The 15,158-nt window shown below is 40.2% G+C and overlaps 10 protein-coding genes across 10 annotated transcripts; 4 read left to right on the forward strand and 6 right to left on the reverse strand.

The window, feature by feature from the left end:
* Window positions 1-47: 47 nt before the first annotated feature.
* SPC72 (gamma-tubulin complex subunit SPC72) lies at window positions 48-2,345 on the reverse strand (the record flags this gene model as incomplete). The annotated part of the gene is made up of 1 exon (XM_037288975.1): window positions 48-2,345. The coding sequence occupies one exon, from the start codon at window positions 2,343-2,345 to the stop codon at window positions 48-50; it is 2,298 nt and encodes a 765-aa protein (XP_037144870.1).
* A 398-nt stretch (window positions 2,346-2,743) lies between these two features.
* On the forward strand, window positions 2,744-4,951 carry PRT1 (translation initiation factor eIF3 core subunit b; the record flags this gene model as incomplete). The annotated part of the gene is made up of 1 exon (XM_037288976.1): window positions 2,744-4,951. The coding sequence occupies one exon, from the start codon at window positions 2,744-2,746 to the stop codon at window positions 4,949-4,951; it is 2,208 nt and encodes a 735-aa protein (XP_037144871.1).
* A 103-nt stretch (window positions 4,952-5,054) lies between these two features.
* On the reverse strand, window positions 5,055-5,354 carry BOL3 (Bol3p; the record flags this gene model as incomplete). Its single annotated transcript, XM_037288977.1, has 1 exon — window positions 5,055-5,354. The coding sequence occupies one exon, from the start codon at window positions 5,352-5,354 to the stop codon at window positions 5,055-5,057; it is 300 nt and encodes a 99-aa protein (XP_037144872.1).
* Window positions 5,355-5,566: 212 nt separating this feature from the next.
* On the forward strand, window positions 5,567-5,917 carry BOL1 (Bol1p; the record flags this gene model as incomplete). Its single annotated transcript, XM_037288978.1, has 1 exon — window positions 5,567-5,917. One exon carries the CDS (start codon window positions 5,567-5,569, stop codon window positions 5,915-5,917), a length of 351 nt encoding a protein of 116 aa, XP_037144873.1.
* A 59-nt stretch (window positions 5,918-5,976) lies between these two features.
* On the reverse strand, window positions 5,977-6,486 carry GCV3 (glycine decarboxylase subunit H; the record flags this gene model as incomplete). Its single annotated transcript, XM_037288979.1, has 1 exon — window positions 5,977-6,486. The coding sequence occupies one exon, from the start codon at window positions 6,484-6,486 to the stop codon at window positions 5,977-5,979; it is 510 nt and encodes a 169-aa protein (XP_037144874.1).
* A 1,055-nt stretch (window positions 6,487-7,541) lies between these two features.
* On the forward strand, window positions 7,542-9,026 carry PDE2 (3',5'-cyclic-nucleotide phosphodiesterase PDE2; the record flags this gene model as incomplete). Its single annotated transcript, XM_037288980.1, has 1 exon — window positions 7,542-9,026. The coding sequence occupies one exon, from the start codon at window positions 7,542-7,544 to the stop codon at window positions 9,024-9,026; it is 1,485 nt and encodes a 494-aa protein (XP_037144875.1).
* A 231-nt stretch (window positions 9,027-9,257) lies between these two features.
* On the reverse strand, window positions 9,258-10,940 carry VTS1 (Vts1p; the record flags this gene model as incomplete). Its single annotated transcript, XM_037288981.1, has 1 exon — window positions 9,258-10,940. One exon carries the CDS (start codon window positions 10,938-10,940, stop codon window positions 9,258-9,260), a length of 1,683 nt encoding a protein of 560 aa, XP_037144876.1.
* A 290-nt stretch (window positions 10,941-11,230) lies between these two features.
* PTA1 (RNA-processing protein PTA1) lies at window positions 11,231-13,696 on the reverse strand (the record flags this gene model as incomplete). The annotated part of the gene is made up of 1 exon (XM_037288982.1): window positions 11,231-13,696. The coding sequence occupies one exon, from the start codon at window positions 13,694-13,696 to the stop codon at window positions 11,231-11,233; it is 2,466 nt and encodes an 821-aa protein (XP_037144877.1).
* Window positions 13,697-13,968: 272 nt separating this feature from the next.
* HAP5 (Hap5p) lies at window positions 13,969-14,460 on the reverse strand (the record flags this gene model as incomplete). The annotated part of the gene is made up of 1 exon (XM_037288983.1): window positions 13,969-14,460. The coding sequence occupies one exon, from the start codon at window positions 14,458-14,460 to the stop codon at window positions 13,969-13,971; it is 492 nt and encodes a 163-aa protein (XP_037144878.1).
* A 175-nt stretch (window positions 14,461-14,635) lies between these two features.
* SNX3 (Snx3p) lies at window positions 14,636-15,124 on the forward strand (the record flags this gene model as incomplete). The annotated part of the gene is made up of 1 exon (XM_037288984.1): window positions 14,636-15,124. The coding sequence occupies one exon, from the start codon at window positions 14,636-14,638 to the stop codon at window positions 15,122-15,124; it is 489 nt and encodes a 162-aa protein (XP_037144879.1).
* Window positions 15,125-15,158: the final 34 nt, after the last annotated feature.

A 15,158-nucleotide genomic window follows, 5' to 3' on the forward strand; every position in this document is an offset into this window, starting at 1 on the left:
ACTCTAGCTTTATATCAGAAAATCTATACAATAATGATCTTCCGCTTTTATTTTCGAATTGTCATGTCATAAACTTTCTCTCTTAGTAATTCATTCTCAGCTTCTAGTTGACTTATTCTCATGCTAGCTGCATCGTTATCTAATTTACGGCGTTCCCGTTCTGAAACCCATTTCCTTTCTAATTCTTCTATTCTAAGCTGCATTTCGATATTATTGCCGCTACTTGATTGTCTGCTTTTGCCCTTTTCAGCTATAATCATTCGCATATATGAGTCAATGATAGATTCTAAAGCAGTTTCCGCGAAATTATAAAGCGATTCAAGCTTCGATTGTACTAAGTTAACTTCATTTATACCATTCAAACGTCGTATAACTTCTAACTTTCTCTTAGACTGCTCAATGGATTTTTGCTGCAAAATTTTACCTAGAGTACCGAACATTGTCTCTAAATGGAGTAATAAATGTTGCTTTAGTCTTTGAAATTCTCTTTCATATTTCTGGCTCCATGAAGTCCTTTTTTTGTATTCTGAAACAACTTTCTGAAGATTAGAACATTCAGTTGTCAAGCTGTTGATCTTGTTTGAATTTTCTTGCAAACTATGCTCCCGATTTTTGTTTTCCTTCTTCAAGGCTGACACTTGATTATTTGATAGTTGAAGAGATTGTTTTAAATTTAAGGTAGCTTTATCCAGTTTTTCAACTTTCAGATCCATTTCGGCATTCATCTGGTCAACCATGTCAAGCAGTCTAATCTTTTCAGTTTGCAAAATATTTACTGTCTTCTCTAGGTCATTTGTAAAATTTTCCCAGTTCCTTTCCTTTACTTTGGATAGTTCTACATGATCTTGCAGTTCGATCTTCAGGCGTTGTTCACTCTTTTGTAAACGTATAAACTCCTGTAATCTATCCTTTAATAGTTCCAGATCTCCGTTCTTTTCATCTAAATTTGTTTTTAACTGAGCGACGAGGGTATTCAAATCATCAATATGGTCTTGATAAGATTCTGACATTCTAGAAATTGCTGAACTGTCATAATTGGTCACTTTATTTTCGATTGAGTGGGAATCACTGTTTTGATCCCCTTTCACCCTCGTCGAAATGCGACCCAATAGTCTATCCTGTTCAGACAATTTGTTTAAAAGTAATTTCTCCAGGTCTGCAGAGCTCTCCATTTTTTCCCGTATACTTTGTATGAATCTGTCATATTCCTCATGGAGTCCCTCAATAGCAATTTCAAGTCTCGTATCAATGACGGATTCATCAATTACACAAGAGGTGTCTCTAGCCGTGGCATCATTTTCATTGCTCATCACAGGGCTTTGATTCGATACCGTAGCTTTCTCCATGTCATCTATTGTTGTGCTGTTTGCTATAGCAGCGTCTGATGAAGATTTGTCTGCGTTAACACCATGCTGGAATCCTTGGTTGCTCTTTAATTCCTTCAGAAAACTCTTGAGTGTGGACATAACTGCATTCATTTTAACCATAGCAAAAGATGAGGAAATTTGTCTAGCTTTCTGTAAAGCATCTCTTTCTTCATCGGAAACGTTTAAATTATCCATTAGTAAAGTAAGCATTTCATCCACGTTATTAGCCAAGACTTCAGAATGCTCAAGATATTCGTTCGCATAGTCAAGTGTCTCGGCATGCTCTTTTTTAGTCTCGAGTAATTGCTGTCGAAGTGTGGTCAATTCCTCTTGTAAGCTGAAGATCAGCTTCTGTTTTATTTGGCTCTCATCTTCGAGTTTAGAAATGCACCTTTTTAAATCTTCTATTTCATCATACTGCGACATTGTAGCCAATAGCTTACCGTAGAATGAGTCTCTAATATTCTGTTCATCGTCACCATAGTTCAATTGCTTTATCAGCTCCAATAACGTTCTGACCTTTAACTTGTATGTGGTAAGTTGCTTTTGCAAGTGTTCGACTTCATTCGACCCACCACTGGATGTTACGGTATAGCCCCCATCAACAGAAAATAGAGAGTTTCTTGTTGTGGGTCGCGAGGTGGTAGGAGAAGATTGTTTAGATTCCCGTTTTTTTGTCCTTTCGACAGACCTCCATGGCGTCATGGATGTACGTAGACGCGGAATAGCCAGTCCAGATGTGTCGTACTCCAATCTGTCATCTGCCTCGTTGCGTTCGTCATCGTCCTCTACAAAATCGTAAGGCGTATCAGTGAAGTTCCTTCCTAAGCGATTGCCACTAATTCTGTGGATGCTTCCTTGTGAAGTCCGATTGAGTTTGCTACTATGCGAAGATGTATTGGAAGAGAAGCTTAGCTCATTTGCTCCAGTCCTAGAAACGAATCCTACGTTTGTACCGGAGCCAGATATGCCATCCATCTTAATACCTGATTCGGAGTCTGTGACTTTTCGATTGTTTACTTATATTATCACCAAAAGAAGATCCATCATGCTCTTGTATATATCGCTTATCGAGAGACGCGAAAAGAAGTGATGGCGATAAACTAAAACAAACCAAAAGAACATGGAATTTGGAGCATTCAACGAGATTGCCAAAAACTGATCTGACAGTGACACTCATTTGCATTGTGCAGAATATTGCAATATTTAAAACTCACGTGACTTTTGAATCCTTTTCGCTTCTTATGTTCGTGATATGAAAATTTTTACTTTACGAAGGCATCACATCCTTATGAAATAATTAATCAAGCAAAATTCTACTTTGTTTTCACTAGATCAGGGCTAAATAATATAATTTATCAAGCAGTCGTGGCGATATGAGTGCTGTTGTTGACGATATGAAGCTGGAAGACATCAGACTGGAAGACATTCCGGTCGACGATATTGATTTTTCAGACCTTGAAAGCCAATATGAGGTGCATAAAGACATTGAGTTTGATCAATACATCATCGTATGTGGGGCCCCAGTAATTCCTGAATCAAAGATGCCAGTATTAAGGAAAGCTTTGACAGGGTTATTTTCCAAAGCTGGCAAAGTCGTTGATATGAGTTTTCCAATCGACGAGCAAACTAAGAAGACTAAAGGCTTCCTGTTCGTTGAATGCGGCTCACCTGCAGATGGTAATAGAATCATAAAAGCATTTCATACCAAAAGATTGGATGTGAAGCATCGTTTGTATATATATACCATGAAGGACGTGGAGAAGTACAATTCTGACTCTTTCAACACGGAGTTTGTTGAGCCTGATATGCCAGAATTTGTTCCATCGAGCTCTTTAAAGAGTTGGTTACAGGATGAAAGTGGTAGAGACCAGTTTGTATTGCAAAAAGACGATTTGACGAGCGTATTCTGGAACAGCAACTCTTCTGAGGAATATGAGGTTGTTGAATCTAGAGATAACTGGTCTAACCACTATGTCAGATTTTCTCCAAAGGGTACATTTCTTTTCTCATATCACGATCAAGGTGTCGTTGCATGGGGTGGCCCCCATTTTGATCGTTTGAGAAGATTTTATCATCCAAACGTCAGAACCTCGTCAGTCTCACCAAATGAGAAGTATCTTGTTACATTTTCTGCTGACCCACTGGTTTGCGACGAAGATAATAGCAGATGTCCATTCACGAAGAAAAATGAAGGTCATCAAATCTGTATATGGGAAATTCAATCTGGATTACTAATGACAACTTTCCCTGTTGTTCAAAGTCCATTTCTACATTGGCCATTGATCAGATGGTCTTTCAATGATCAATACTGTGCTCGTATGGTTGGTGATACTTTGGTTGTTCACGATGCTTCAAAAGGTTTTGCTCCAATGGAAAACAAGGTTTTGAAAGTTTCCGGTATCAGAGATTTTTCATTTGCTCCAACAGGTGTTGAATTACAGCCATTTAGACAAGGTGATGAGCCATCTGTTCTGATTGCTTATTGGACTCCAGAAACCAATAATATGTCATGCAAAGGTACTGTTGTTGAAGTTCGTCGTGGTAGAGTATTGAAGACCGTCAACTTAGTTCAAGTTTCAAACGTGTCTTTACACTGGCAAGATGAATCCAAATTTTTATGTTTCAACGTTGAGCGTCACACTAAATCTGGTAAAACCATTTTCAGCAATCTCGAAATCTGTAAATTAACTGAGAAAGATATTCCTGTTGAAAAGATTGAATTGAAAGATTGCGTTATTGCATTTGAATGGGAACCTCATGGCTCAAGGTTTGTTACTATTGCTGACCACGAGACAGGTGATGATAATCCATCAATTCCAAGGCACGTTGTTAATTTCTACGTTCCGGAGTTTAAAGAAAAGGATAAAGGTTCAAAATCTGAAATTAAAAAATGGATGCTGGTTACAAGCGTTCCAAATAAATTTTCCAATACTATATCATGGTCTCCAGCAGGTAGATTTGTTGTTGTAGCAACATTGGTTAAACCAAATTTCCGTAAATCTGATTTCTGCTTTTACGATTTAGATTTTGCTGGAGAGAAGAACCTGAACGAGAATAAAGAAGCTTTCTCCGCATCTTTGAAAGATGTGGCTAAACCAACCTTTATGTCAGCAACAGATATGGCATGGGATCCATCTGGAAGATTTTTGAGTGTTTGGTCAAGTGCTTTGAAACACAAGATGGAAAACGGCTTCAAAATTTACAACATTGCTGGTACGGTTACAAAAGAAGATACTATTGCAAACTTTAAGAACTTCGCATGGAGACCAAGACCTGCATCTCTACTAACTAATGCTGAAAGAAAAAGGGTTAGAAAGAATTTGAGAGAGTGGTCTGCCCAATTTGAAGAACAGGATGCTATGGAAGCTGACAGTGCAATGAGAGACTTAATTTTGAGACAACGTGAATTGCTCAAAGAATGGCAAGAATACAGAGCTCACACGTCTTCTGAGTTGAAGGCTGAATTTGGTTATGAGGCCTTCAACATCACTCCATCTGACGAAAACTCCGATGATTTCATCGCTGTAGAGGAGATAAAAGAAGAGATCTTGGAAGAAAAAGAAGAAAAAGTTGAAGAGTAGATAGAGAAATATGAATGTGTATATATTTTCGATTATGCCACCCTTTTAGCTTACAGCTTATAGTATAAATATTATTTACATGGTGAAATCCTTTTTTCACCTTTCAGACACTTTTGGTTTTCAGTTGCAGTCCGTGCCACCTTTGAATATCGTCTTTCAAAATTTCGTTGACAAGCTTATGCTGTTTAACCATGGTTAGACCTTTGAACCTATCACTTGTGACATTAATGGCAAACATTGAGCCACATCCTCCTGATATATCTGCAACATTTAAGTTTTTAGGGCACAAAGCTTTTGATAATTTGTCATATATCAGCTTTTCTTCGGTGGTATGCGTATAATAACGTGGAACATTTAATTGCGACCTTCCAACGGACAATAAGAACCTAAGCGATGACTTCATAGATGCTTGTTCCTCGATTATGCTACTTTTCCAAATATTGGGTTTGAATTTGAATCATAGTGTCGACAGTTCAGTAGTGAAAAATGCATATTTTTGAAGAGACGGCGTGACCAGCTGCGATAGCCGTCTTCCATGAAAGGTTATATGCGATTGGAAAAAAGAATATCAGGGACCAGCTTTGATCGCTTATTCAATACGACTAAGGTGTGTTCATGATATCACGAGTTTTCTTACGGATGATGTCAGCAGACCGCAGTATCGATGGGCCAATTGCACGCAGCATAACTTCCAAGATACAGGAGAGTTTTGCCGATCTACAGCACTTTTCAATAAATAACGACTCTTACAAACATTCAGGACATGCCGGTATGGCAGACGCAGGAAACAGAATTGAGTCGCATTTCAAGCTTAACATTGTGAGCGACAAATTCCAAGGGATGTCATTGCCCATGAGACATAGAATGATCTACAATTTGCTGGATGAAGAGCTCAAAAATGGTGTCCATGCACTGCAGCTTGTGACAAGAACGCCGGCGGAACAGCTAAAACGCACTCAAAAGTGATCGCATATAAAATATACATATATATATATTGGTCTGTGTGTACAAATGCCTACATGGGTTCAATGGTCGTCATGCGACAACGACTTGGCGTATTGCTCCAAGTCCAGCAAGTCCTCAGATTCCAAGTCTTTCAAGTCATTCAGCTTGACCTTAGCAATCCAAGCCGCACCCATCGGATCCTGGTTGATCAGCTGAGGTGCCTCTTCCAAAGCGCCGTTTGCCCCCTGCACCGTGCCGCTTGCAGGCTGGTAGATCTCAGACGCCGACTTGACGGACTCCACAGAGCCCAAAGAATCGCCTTTCTCGAACTCCATCTCTGTTTCCGGCAATTCAATATATGTAGCATCCCCTAGCGCGTCTGCAGCGTACTTGGTGATCCCAACAAACGCAATCCCATCGCTATGAGCAGCAATCCATTCGTGCTGAGCTGTGTACTTGACACTTATGGGTCCACTAGAAGAGTATGTGAATGGCAGAGCTGTCTTGGTCAACGCGTTGCTTGACTGACTTCTTGCGAATAACCGCAGCAAAGGCTGTCTTCTACTGATCACACCCACAGAACGCAACATCCTCACGGTTCTGGAAATCGTTGGGAAGATCGCAAGACGCCAAAATTCCTTCTGGTTATATCTCAAGCCTGCATCTGGCAGAACATCACATCCATCCAACTCTGAACTGAAAACGAAAACCAACTCACTTTCGCTAATCTGATAACGCAAAAGGGAGCCCAAAAGAACGGGACTCCGGTCAGGAGAAGTCAGGCGCGGGACGCAGTCAAAACACGGAGTCAAAAACAAGAGTCACATCACGGAGTCACCACTGGAGTCAAAACTTCGGAGTCAAAAGCTGCCGGCATGTCACGTCCTACGTGCGATCGCTTCTCCGCCCAAAACGGAAAGAAGAACATTCACCTATCGAAAAAGAAACTCGCAGATAGCTTATATCAGTGCCATATAATAGACATGGACCTTCTCTGAACGCAACAGATCCCGAAAATGGCTTGGTCGATGGGAATGCGAGTGCAACAAGTAGTATTTGTCATGGATAAAGGCTGTCTCCAGCGGATTCCACCAGACTTCACCAGACTCCACCAGAGCCTTGTGCAGATTGCGGTGGAAGTCATCTGCTCAGTGTGTGTGTCTTCTCTTACGTGGCCACTGGCTTGCGCAAGCACCCTATTTTTCACACAGACTCGAAGCCACGTTCCGCGGACCACTCCTCTCGAGGTACAGAATGCTTTTTTCCTTATCGCAAGCACCAGATATCAATAGGTTCCAATTGATAGCTGAAGTGGTTGGTTCATGTGAATGCACGTACGACATGTCAACCTGCCACATTTTTGAAGCAGTGAGGTAAAGAAGAAGAGCTTCTTTACTTGATCTGCTTGCAATCTTTTCTTTCTTGACACTTGATCGTTATGCACTTCATTCCATGTATTTTCTTTTTTGTCCTTTCTTATTTTGGTTTTTTTTTTTTTTTTTTTTTTTTGACACCATGAACATTGAAGCAGTGAAAGTTCTTGGAAATACCAGAGGTTATGGGATTCGGTTACAGTATATTGCTTCTCTGAATTATTCTTCTGAGTCGAAGCTGGGGTAACTTGACACTCAAGTAGTGTAGGGGTATGTCAACATTATTTCTGGTTGGTAGTGTTGATCTGAGCGAGGTAGAAAAGGCAAACAAACTGAGTCACAATGGTCGCACGTTGTTCGATCGGCAGGTCTCATTGAGCGATATCGATAGCTTGCTATTGAGGCTGTACCAGGATCGACTCGATCTGAGCAGTGGGTGGAACTACGAGACGGGCATATCGCTTGTGCTGTACAATGGCAGAGCGAGCTTCAAAAACAATTTGAATGAGATCTTCAAAAAGTTTTTTCCCTGCTTCAATATTGTTGCAATTGATTCAGGGGATGGCGAAGGTATCGGGAAGTTCTACAGCGGTCTGGAGGAGGAGGTTTCTGTGATGCAGGACCGAATCAAAAGAATGTCGCACTGGATGTACTACCGGCCTTCGAAGCCGTGCTCCTCAAGAATGTACTCTATGATGGGACATCTGTTGACGGTGCACAGGGACGGCTTGCAGAATAGAGTGCCGATCCCGAGAACGATAAGAAATATCGACTTTCAGTCGCTAGTGAGGAAAACTTTGGGCAAGGATGATCTATTCTACTGGCAAAATCTATCAACGTGGGAGTTTCAAGCACATAATTTGGCATATACCGAACTGATATACTGTTCTTTCCTGCTCTTGAAAAAATTGTCGGCAGATGCCAACGCACCGATTTCGGATAATAAATTATTCCTTTTACTTCTTACTTTGGAGTCCTCCTATCATCAGGTTAACAAGTTTCACAACTTCAAACATGCAATTGATGTTATGCAGGCCACTTGGCAACTCTGTGAACGATTGGTCGATGATCCACTACAAACTCTGCTACTTTGTATGGCTGCTATTGGTCACGATATAGGCCATCCAGGTTCGAATAATCAATTACTTTCTCAATTCCATTCACCTATCGCGGAAAACTATGAAAATCACTCAGCTTTGGAGAATATGCATAAAGATTTTTTGGAGAGCATTTTAACACAGCATTGGCCACAATTATTATTAATCAATTCCTCCAAGAAACTCAATAAGGCAAATTTGGATATTTTAACAGAAGCAATTATGGCAACAGATATGGCGTTGCATGAAGGTTACGTTAAAAAATTAGAGCACTCTCCCAGGAATGACGTCATTGATTTTGCGACTCTTCTCCCGCTGATTATTAAAGCTGCTGATATTTCAAATGTGACGCGACCTTTAAAGATTTCTTCTCAATGGGCATGCCTAATAACATTTGAATTTGCAGAATGCGCTGCTCTGCAAAATTTTGAGGAAAAAAAAGCATATGATCTGCAAGATGATTTAAACTGCAATATATCTTTACTATCACCAGATAAACTGGTTGAAAGGTTCCCGTCAATACCAAATGGACAAATTTTTTTCATTGAAAATTTTGCAGAACAGTTCTTCACTGAATTCTGTACAAGGTTACCGGGATTGGATTTCTTAATCGATAATATGGAAACAAACAAAAAGTTTTGGTTGAGTAAACGTCAATAAAAATAAAATCAGAGATATGATCATTTTCCCTTTTCTCTTTCAGCATTCAGGACGTACAAATATCCATTTTACTATTAAATCAATATTAATTGCATGCAACTTAATTATATAACATAATTATATAACATACCAAAACTTTCATTTTTTAACTCCATTAAACAATGAATAGTTTGTAAACTAATACATCACTCAATTTTTTTTTCTTTTGTCGTGTTTACTATACGTACTTTACTATGTATAAGCTGATTCATCAATAAGACCCTGCGCTTTATATTCCTGCACAATCGTGAAGGCCTTCAAAAGCTTTCGACGGGCTCCTAAAGCACTGATACCAATTTTTTCTAAAGTCTGATCATCTAAACAAATGAGCTCTTCCCATTTCTTGTTGCCCAAGGCTTCAGAGTATTTGTGCAACCTCAAAGACTTAAGCCAGACAGGAATATTGGTTAACAATCTTGGATCTGTCAAAGTTCTTGGATTCATTGAAGAACCATTCGCACTAGACGAATGGCCATTCGACACAGGTGTAGAAGCTGTAGATGATGCAGTGGAAGCAAACTGATTGCTGGAATTTGTATTTGCACTTGCGTGAGTCACAGAGTCTGGTGAAGATTCTCCAGATGGTGAAAGAGGTGTATTAACACTAGCAGGTAATGGATTGTTCATCTGGGTATGTGCATTATTGTTAGATGTAGCATGATTGTAGTTATAATTATGGTTACTGGTGTGGTTGTAGTTATTGGGCTGACGAATATTGTAATAAGTATTAGTGCCAGAATTAGAATTGCTATTGACATTGTTCCCATCATAATCATGTGAAAAGTTGCGATTTTTAGATGATGCGTAATGGCTATTGTGACCAGAGTAACTATGAGACGATTGATTGTTTCCAGCCACGTTGACATTATTATTTGATCGTTTACCCTTTTGAATTGAATTGTTCCTTGAAACGTTTGGATCAGCTGATTTTGGCCTATGGTGCATGTCATTGATGTAATCGTATATGGGTTGCGTCGCAGATGTTGGTGGTGGCGACCACTGCTGATATATGATTGAAGTATTCAGCATTGGTTCAATATTATCTGAGTCATGACGCTCCGTTTCACCATTTGAAAAAACAGAATCTAAGTTGGTGACTGCATAGCTGTCTCTATTTGGTATAGGTGAAGCAATTGCAGGTATTTTTGGTGATAAATAGCCACTATTCATGAGACTATCCAACTTCAGCTTTGTATATCGCAAAACATCCTCGTTCAACGTTGATAATAAATTATCCATCACGGTATTCTGCTGGGAGCTGGAAAGCATGGACATCCAAGAGCACAGCTGATTGATATCCTGAGTGAAATTAACGACTGGATTAGACTCTGTATGTTGCGGCTGTTGTTGTGGCTGTTGTTGTTGTTGCGAAGATTGCTTATGAGCAGGTACTTGCGATTGAGACTGCGATTTATGCGAGGAGTGAGTACGTGAGTGCACCATCAATGCTGCATTACTAGCCTGTCTCGGAAAGGAATCTAGAAACATTGAACTATTAGCAGGTGAGCGATTTGGTGACTGCACCATGGGAGGAAGGACAGCAGAACCGGCTGCTGAATGCGACGAAGAAATTGCGGTTGGTTGATCCAAAGTAGCCTGCGAATTTTGCAAATGCAGCGACTGCTGCTGATGTTGAGACTGCTGTCGTCCATTTCCGTCCAAGATAAGCGATTGCTCCATCATTTCGTTGAATGACAAGCTTTGAGAATGCGCACTCATTTGAGGAGACAAAACGCCCCCACCACTAGCCACACTGTTGCTCAAGTTCATTGCACTCGACTGAGGGGACAGAAGAACAGCACCTGGATGAGCACCTCTGCTTACATTAAAGGGCGACTGACTACCTGCAGTAAACTCCTCATATGCGCTGTTCATGTTGAAAAGAATACCAGTGGTATATTCGCTCCTTCAGTGCCAACACCTCCAATCGACTTTAAACTAAACTCTGCGAGGACACTGGATTTCACGAATGTAATTCAAAATTTCAAGAGGTAGTAGCATTTGAATAATTTCACCGTATACCACCGCATCGTTGTCTTCGCACAACAAAAGAAAAAAATTTTTTAAGACTGAATAAGTCGCGCTCAGCATGTGGTGTGCGGACGGAGATCAGAAGTATAATACTCATTTAAAGTTTTCAAGCTGATATATACATCTAATTACCATCAATAGAACTTATTTAAGATTGCAACACATTGTTCGCTCGCAGTTTCATCCTCTTGCATCAATGTCTCGAGGAAAATCTTGACCATAGGCTTTACTGGGGGTCTGAACATCACAAGAAATTTTAGAGTTTGGAAACCGAGCGAGGTTCTGGCTGGATCAAGGCAGATAGGCCTGATCATGTCGATATGTTGCTGTTGAATGCGGGGCAGCTCACTCATTAGTCTTATGAAGGTTCTTCTATGCTGGTTCTCCAGTAATGGATTTAGCCCTTCGAGTAGCTTGATGGACCATTTATCATAATTTACAAAACTTGTTTCGAGCGGCGAATTGTCGGTATCCAAACCTGTGAGAGATTCGTAGTACCATTCCTCGGCGAGCCACTCGAGCACCATTCCGATCCGCCCGTTGAAATCTTGGATAAAGTAATCATATAAAGTTTGCCTGATAAAATCGCTCATTCTTTCGTTGCTTGATAAACCTCTTGTGACTAATCTGGTTAAAATGCAAAGCCAAGATTTGCTGTTATCCCATTCCAATATTTTGATCTTTTCCAATGGTTGCTGGCCCTTTCCTACAGCACTGGTAATGCCTGGATTTTCATCGGAATCTTTTATGCTCATTATGTTTTGAACAATACGTTCCACATGTGCCATCTTTTGTTCAGCTGTCATTGGGGTCGGCTTCATTAATTCTACTTCATGTTCCCTGTGTTCACTTTCGACGGTGTAGTCATCGTTATCATCATTCTGGTTATCTCCTCCGCCTTCTTCAACTTTCAAATCGACTGAGCCTTCCCTTTTTACTTTTTTAGATTGCTCCTGTTCCTCTTGCTGATGTTGATCCTCTGCCTTACGCTTTTTAGAATCAGTCTGTATCTGTGTAGTTTTGTTCATTAGGTCAGTGTACCTCGATGCCACGATCGAGAGACCGGAAATCATACGTGTTGTGTCAGTTTTATAAAACGCTTCACTGCACAATTTAATGATGACATCCTGGGGTAATTCAGACATGTCTTGCTCGGAATTCTTACTGTTCATTAAAGAATAGATCGAGCTATAAGAATTATCAATTGTGACTGGTGAAGAATTGAAAAAAGTAGATATGTTGTTTTTTGACATGGTATAGTTTTGTAGATTCATCAGGAGTTTGGTAGTGCTATCGACGTTGGATGTTCCTGACACCGATCGAGAAGAACTATTGGCTCCGGTGCTGTTACTGTTTCTGCCGTTTCGATCATTTCTCGTATTAGAATTATTTCCATTGGTGTTTACCACTGAATTATCGATATTATTAAGCGTGGCCTGTTGTAGAGGCGGGCTAACTATTGAAGGAAGCGATTGGTCTTTTGTCAAACTTCTAGGCATTTGCTGCTTCTTTCTCAATAAGGCGTACTTCTGTTTATCCTTATTTGACATTTTATTCTCGATCTCTTCCGGAACAAAATTCAGTATACCTTTACTTCTCGTCTCTTCACCTATAACATACAATGTTTGTGAAATTTTTGACAGTTTAGAATGTTGTGCAGACATGGAACCTGAATTTTTTATCAGTTGGGACTTAAGGCCAAACTGAACAAAATTTTTATAGCAGCGTTCAACGAATCTCTTGCCCAATCTGTAATTTAGCACAGATATATTGTCTGCCTGAAACTTGGCATCAACGTTGAACTTCAGTAGCGAAGTAATAATTCTCATTGTAGCTTGTGGTCTTTGTATCATGATGAAACTAAGGCAGTTCAGAATCCCAATGAAGATAGAACTGACCATCATAGGCTCTTCGATCAAGTAATTAAGCAAGATGTCTAAAAATTTCTTAGCTTCGGATTCAATGGATTGCTTGTTGCTTATGATAGGGTGATTATCCGGCACAGAGGAGATACTAATGGATGAAGCCCTATTCTTGCCGGAACTGTTACTACTGTTGTTTCTTGAAGTATGTACAATAACAATCTCTGAAATGAATTTGGCAGTAGCTAGCCTTGTGCCAATGCTCCTCGCATCATCTATAAAGTCTTCGTTCGCATTATCACTTGACGGATTCAACGGATACGTCGTATTCCATTTACTTACAATGAATGTTTTCATCTGTTGCATGGTGTCCCACATTTCTTGGTTAGACGCTTTAGCAACAAGATCAAATAGCAAAGGATAAGATGCTGAAAACGCTAGTATAGAGAATTTGTAAGCTATAGAATCCCTAACATTCTGACAAATCGACCATAGACAATTCAAATGTTGCGAGGCAATAAACGGCTTTTGGGTGACTGGGATCTGCTCATGACGAAGTATATCAAGTAACAAATCAGGAATGAATCGGGATAGTTCCAACTTGAGTAACGTTGACGCGGATTTTGAGTGATACAGCGATGCAGAAGTTTCCAAAACCTTCGGTAACATCTGTTCTGGACTATTTGCCATAGCCAGCTGCTTGGCCTGGAATAATTGATCCATTTCTGGTAGAGACATTTTGAAGTTCCGAACCGGATGCCTTGAGCTTTAATTGTCGTTTGGTGTGCACGATGTTTCTTGCTTGGAAGTTGTTCAGAACGTCTTTTCTCTGTAAAAAAACGAGCTCTCTTCATTTTAAACTGTGCGAAAATTGATGCATGAATGAGTTTCGCGAAGGCATATATACACAGATGCATTTATATACGCAACTTACACAACATCTTTCCAATTGCTTGAGAAAATGTATCGGAATGATAGACCACGGCTATATCTATTCCCGGTTCTCGTCACTACTGCGCGTTTCTTGGTACTATATCAATCAAGAAGTCAAACATATCACTCTTTTGTAGAGCTTCAGCAATATCAGCTTTCTGCAGCGTACGCCTCTTGTTCTCTTCAGATACACACCAAGCTCTCATTGTCAGCTCTGTAATGAAGATTTCACAAGCCTTGGCGAAAAGTATTGGTGCTTCCGCACTTATCATTCGCACGTCTTCGTCTGTCTTCATAACTTTCTTGATTCTTGCTAAAGGTAGGGAATGTGATTTGAAATCATCTTGATATTCGGAGTCAGGTTCGTTTGTTGACTCAATTTCATTGATTAGCTCTTGCCAATACTGGATCATAATCTCTCTGTAATGACCTACCAAACCTTGACCGACATTTCCGAATACATCCAGTTCCTCCTCGCCCTCCACAGTGTTTACGACATCTGCTCTCCCGTCTTCAAGATCTGTAGTAGCGGATTGCTTCATTTGAGCAGCATCCTCATTATCCGGCATGCTATAATGTCTTCTTTACTGCCAAGTTTTTTAAATATGCATCATTTGTTCTTGCATGGCCAATTCGGGGACTTTGGGTTAAGCCACTTATCTGAACTTTCAAGGATCAAAGTGCGAGATCAAAAGGGCACGAAAGAGCACCAAGTTGAGAGATACCTCGGTTTCAAATGCAAGTATGAGACAGTTCAAGTCATTTAGCACCACGGAGCAGTCGAGTTTACCACAGGGTCATAAGGGACCTAGCTACAGCGAAATATATGCAGAGCCTGAAAATTTCCTAGAGATTGAAGTAGTGAATCCGAAGACCCATTTTCCTAACAGCGCCAGTTCAAACAAGATGTTTACCGATTATGAAATAATATGCCGTACGAACCTACCTAGCTTCAACAAGAGATTCTCGAAAGTGAGAAGAAGATATTCAGATTTTGAATTCTTCCGTAAATGCCTAACGAAGGAATTGTCCATGTACGCAAACCATCCTAGAGTGGTTATTCCTCATTTACCGGGCAAAATAATTTTAAGTAACAGGTTTAATCAGGATTGCGTCGAGGAGAGAAGACAAGGACTGAACAAATGGATTCAATCGGTTGCAGGCCATCCCCTGCTTCAGTCAGGTTCGAAGACTCTCGTCAGATTTATCGAGGAAGAAACGTTCATTGGGTGATATATTTTATATAGCAACCACATTATCCGAGGTA

This window comes from Zygotorulaspora mrakii, chromosome 5 (genome assembly GCF_013402915.1).
Source record: "Zygotorulaspora mrakii chromosome 5, complete sequence".
In the NCBI taxonomy this organism is placed as follows: Eukaryota; Fungi; Ascomycota; class Saccharomycetes; order Saccharomycetales; family Saccharomycetaceae; genus Zygotorulaspora; species Zygotorulaspora mrakii.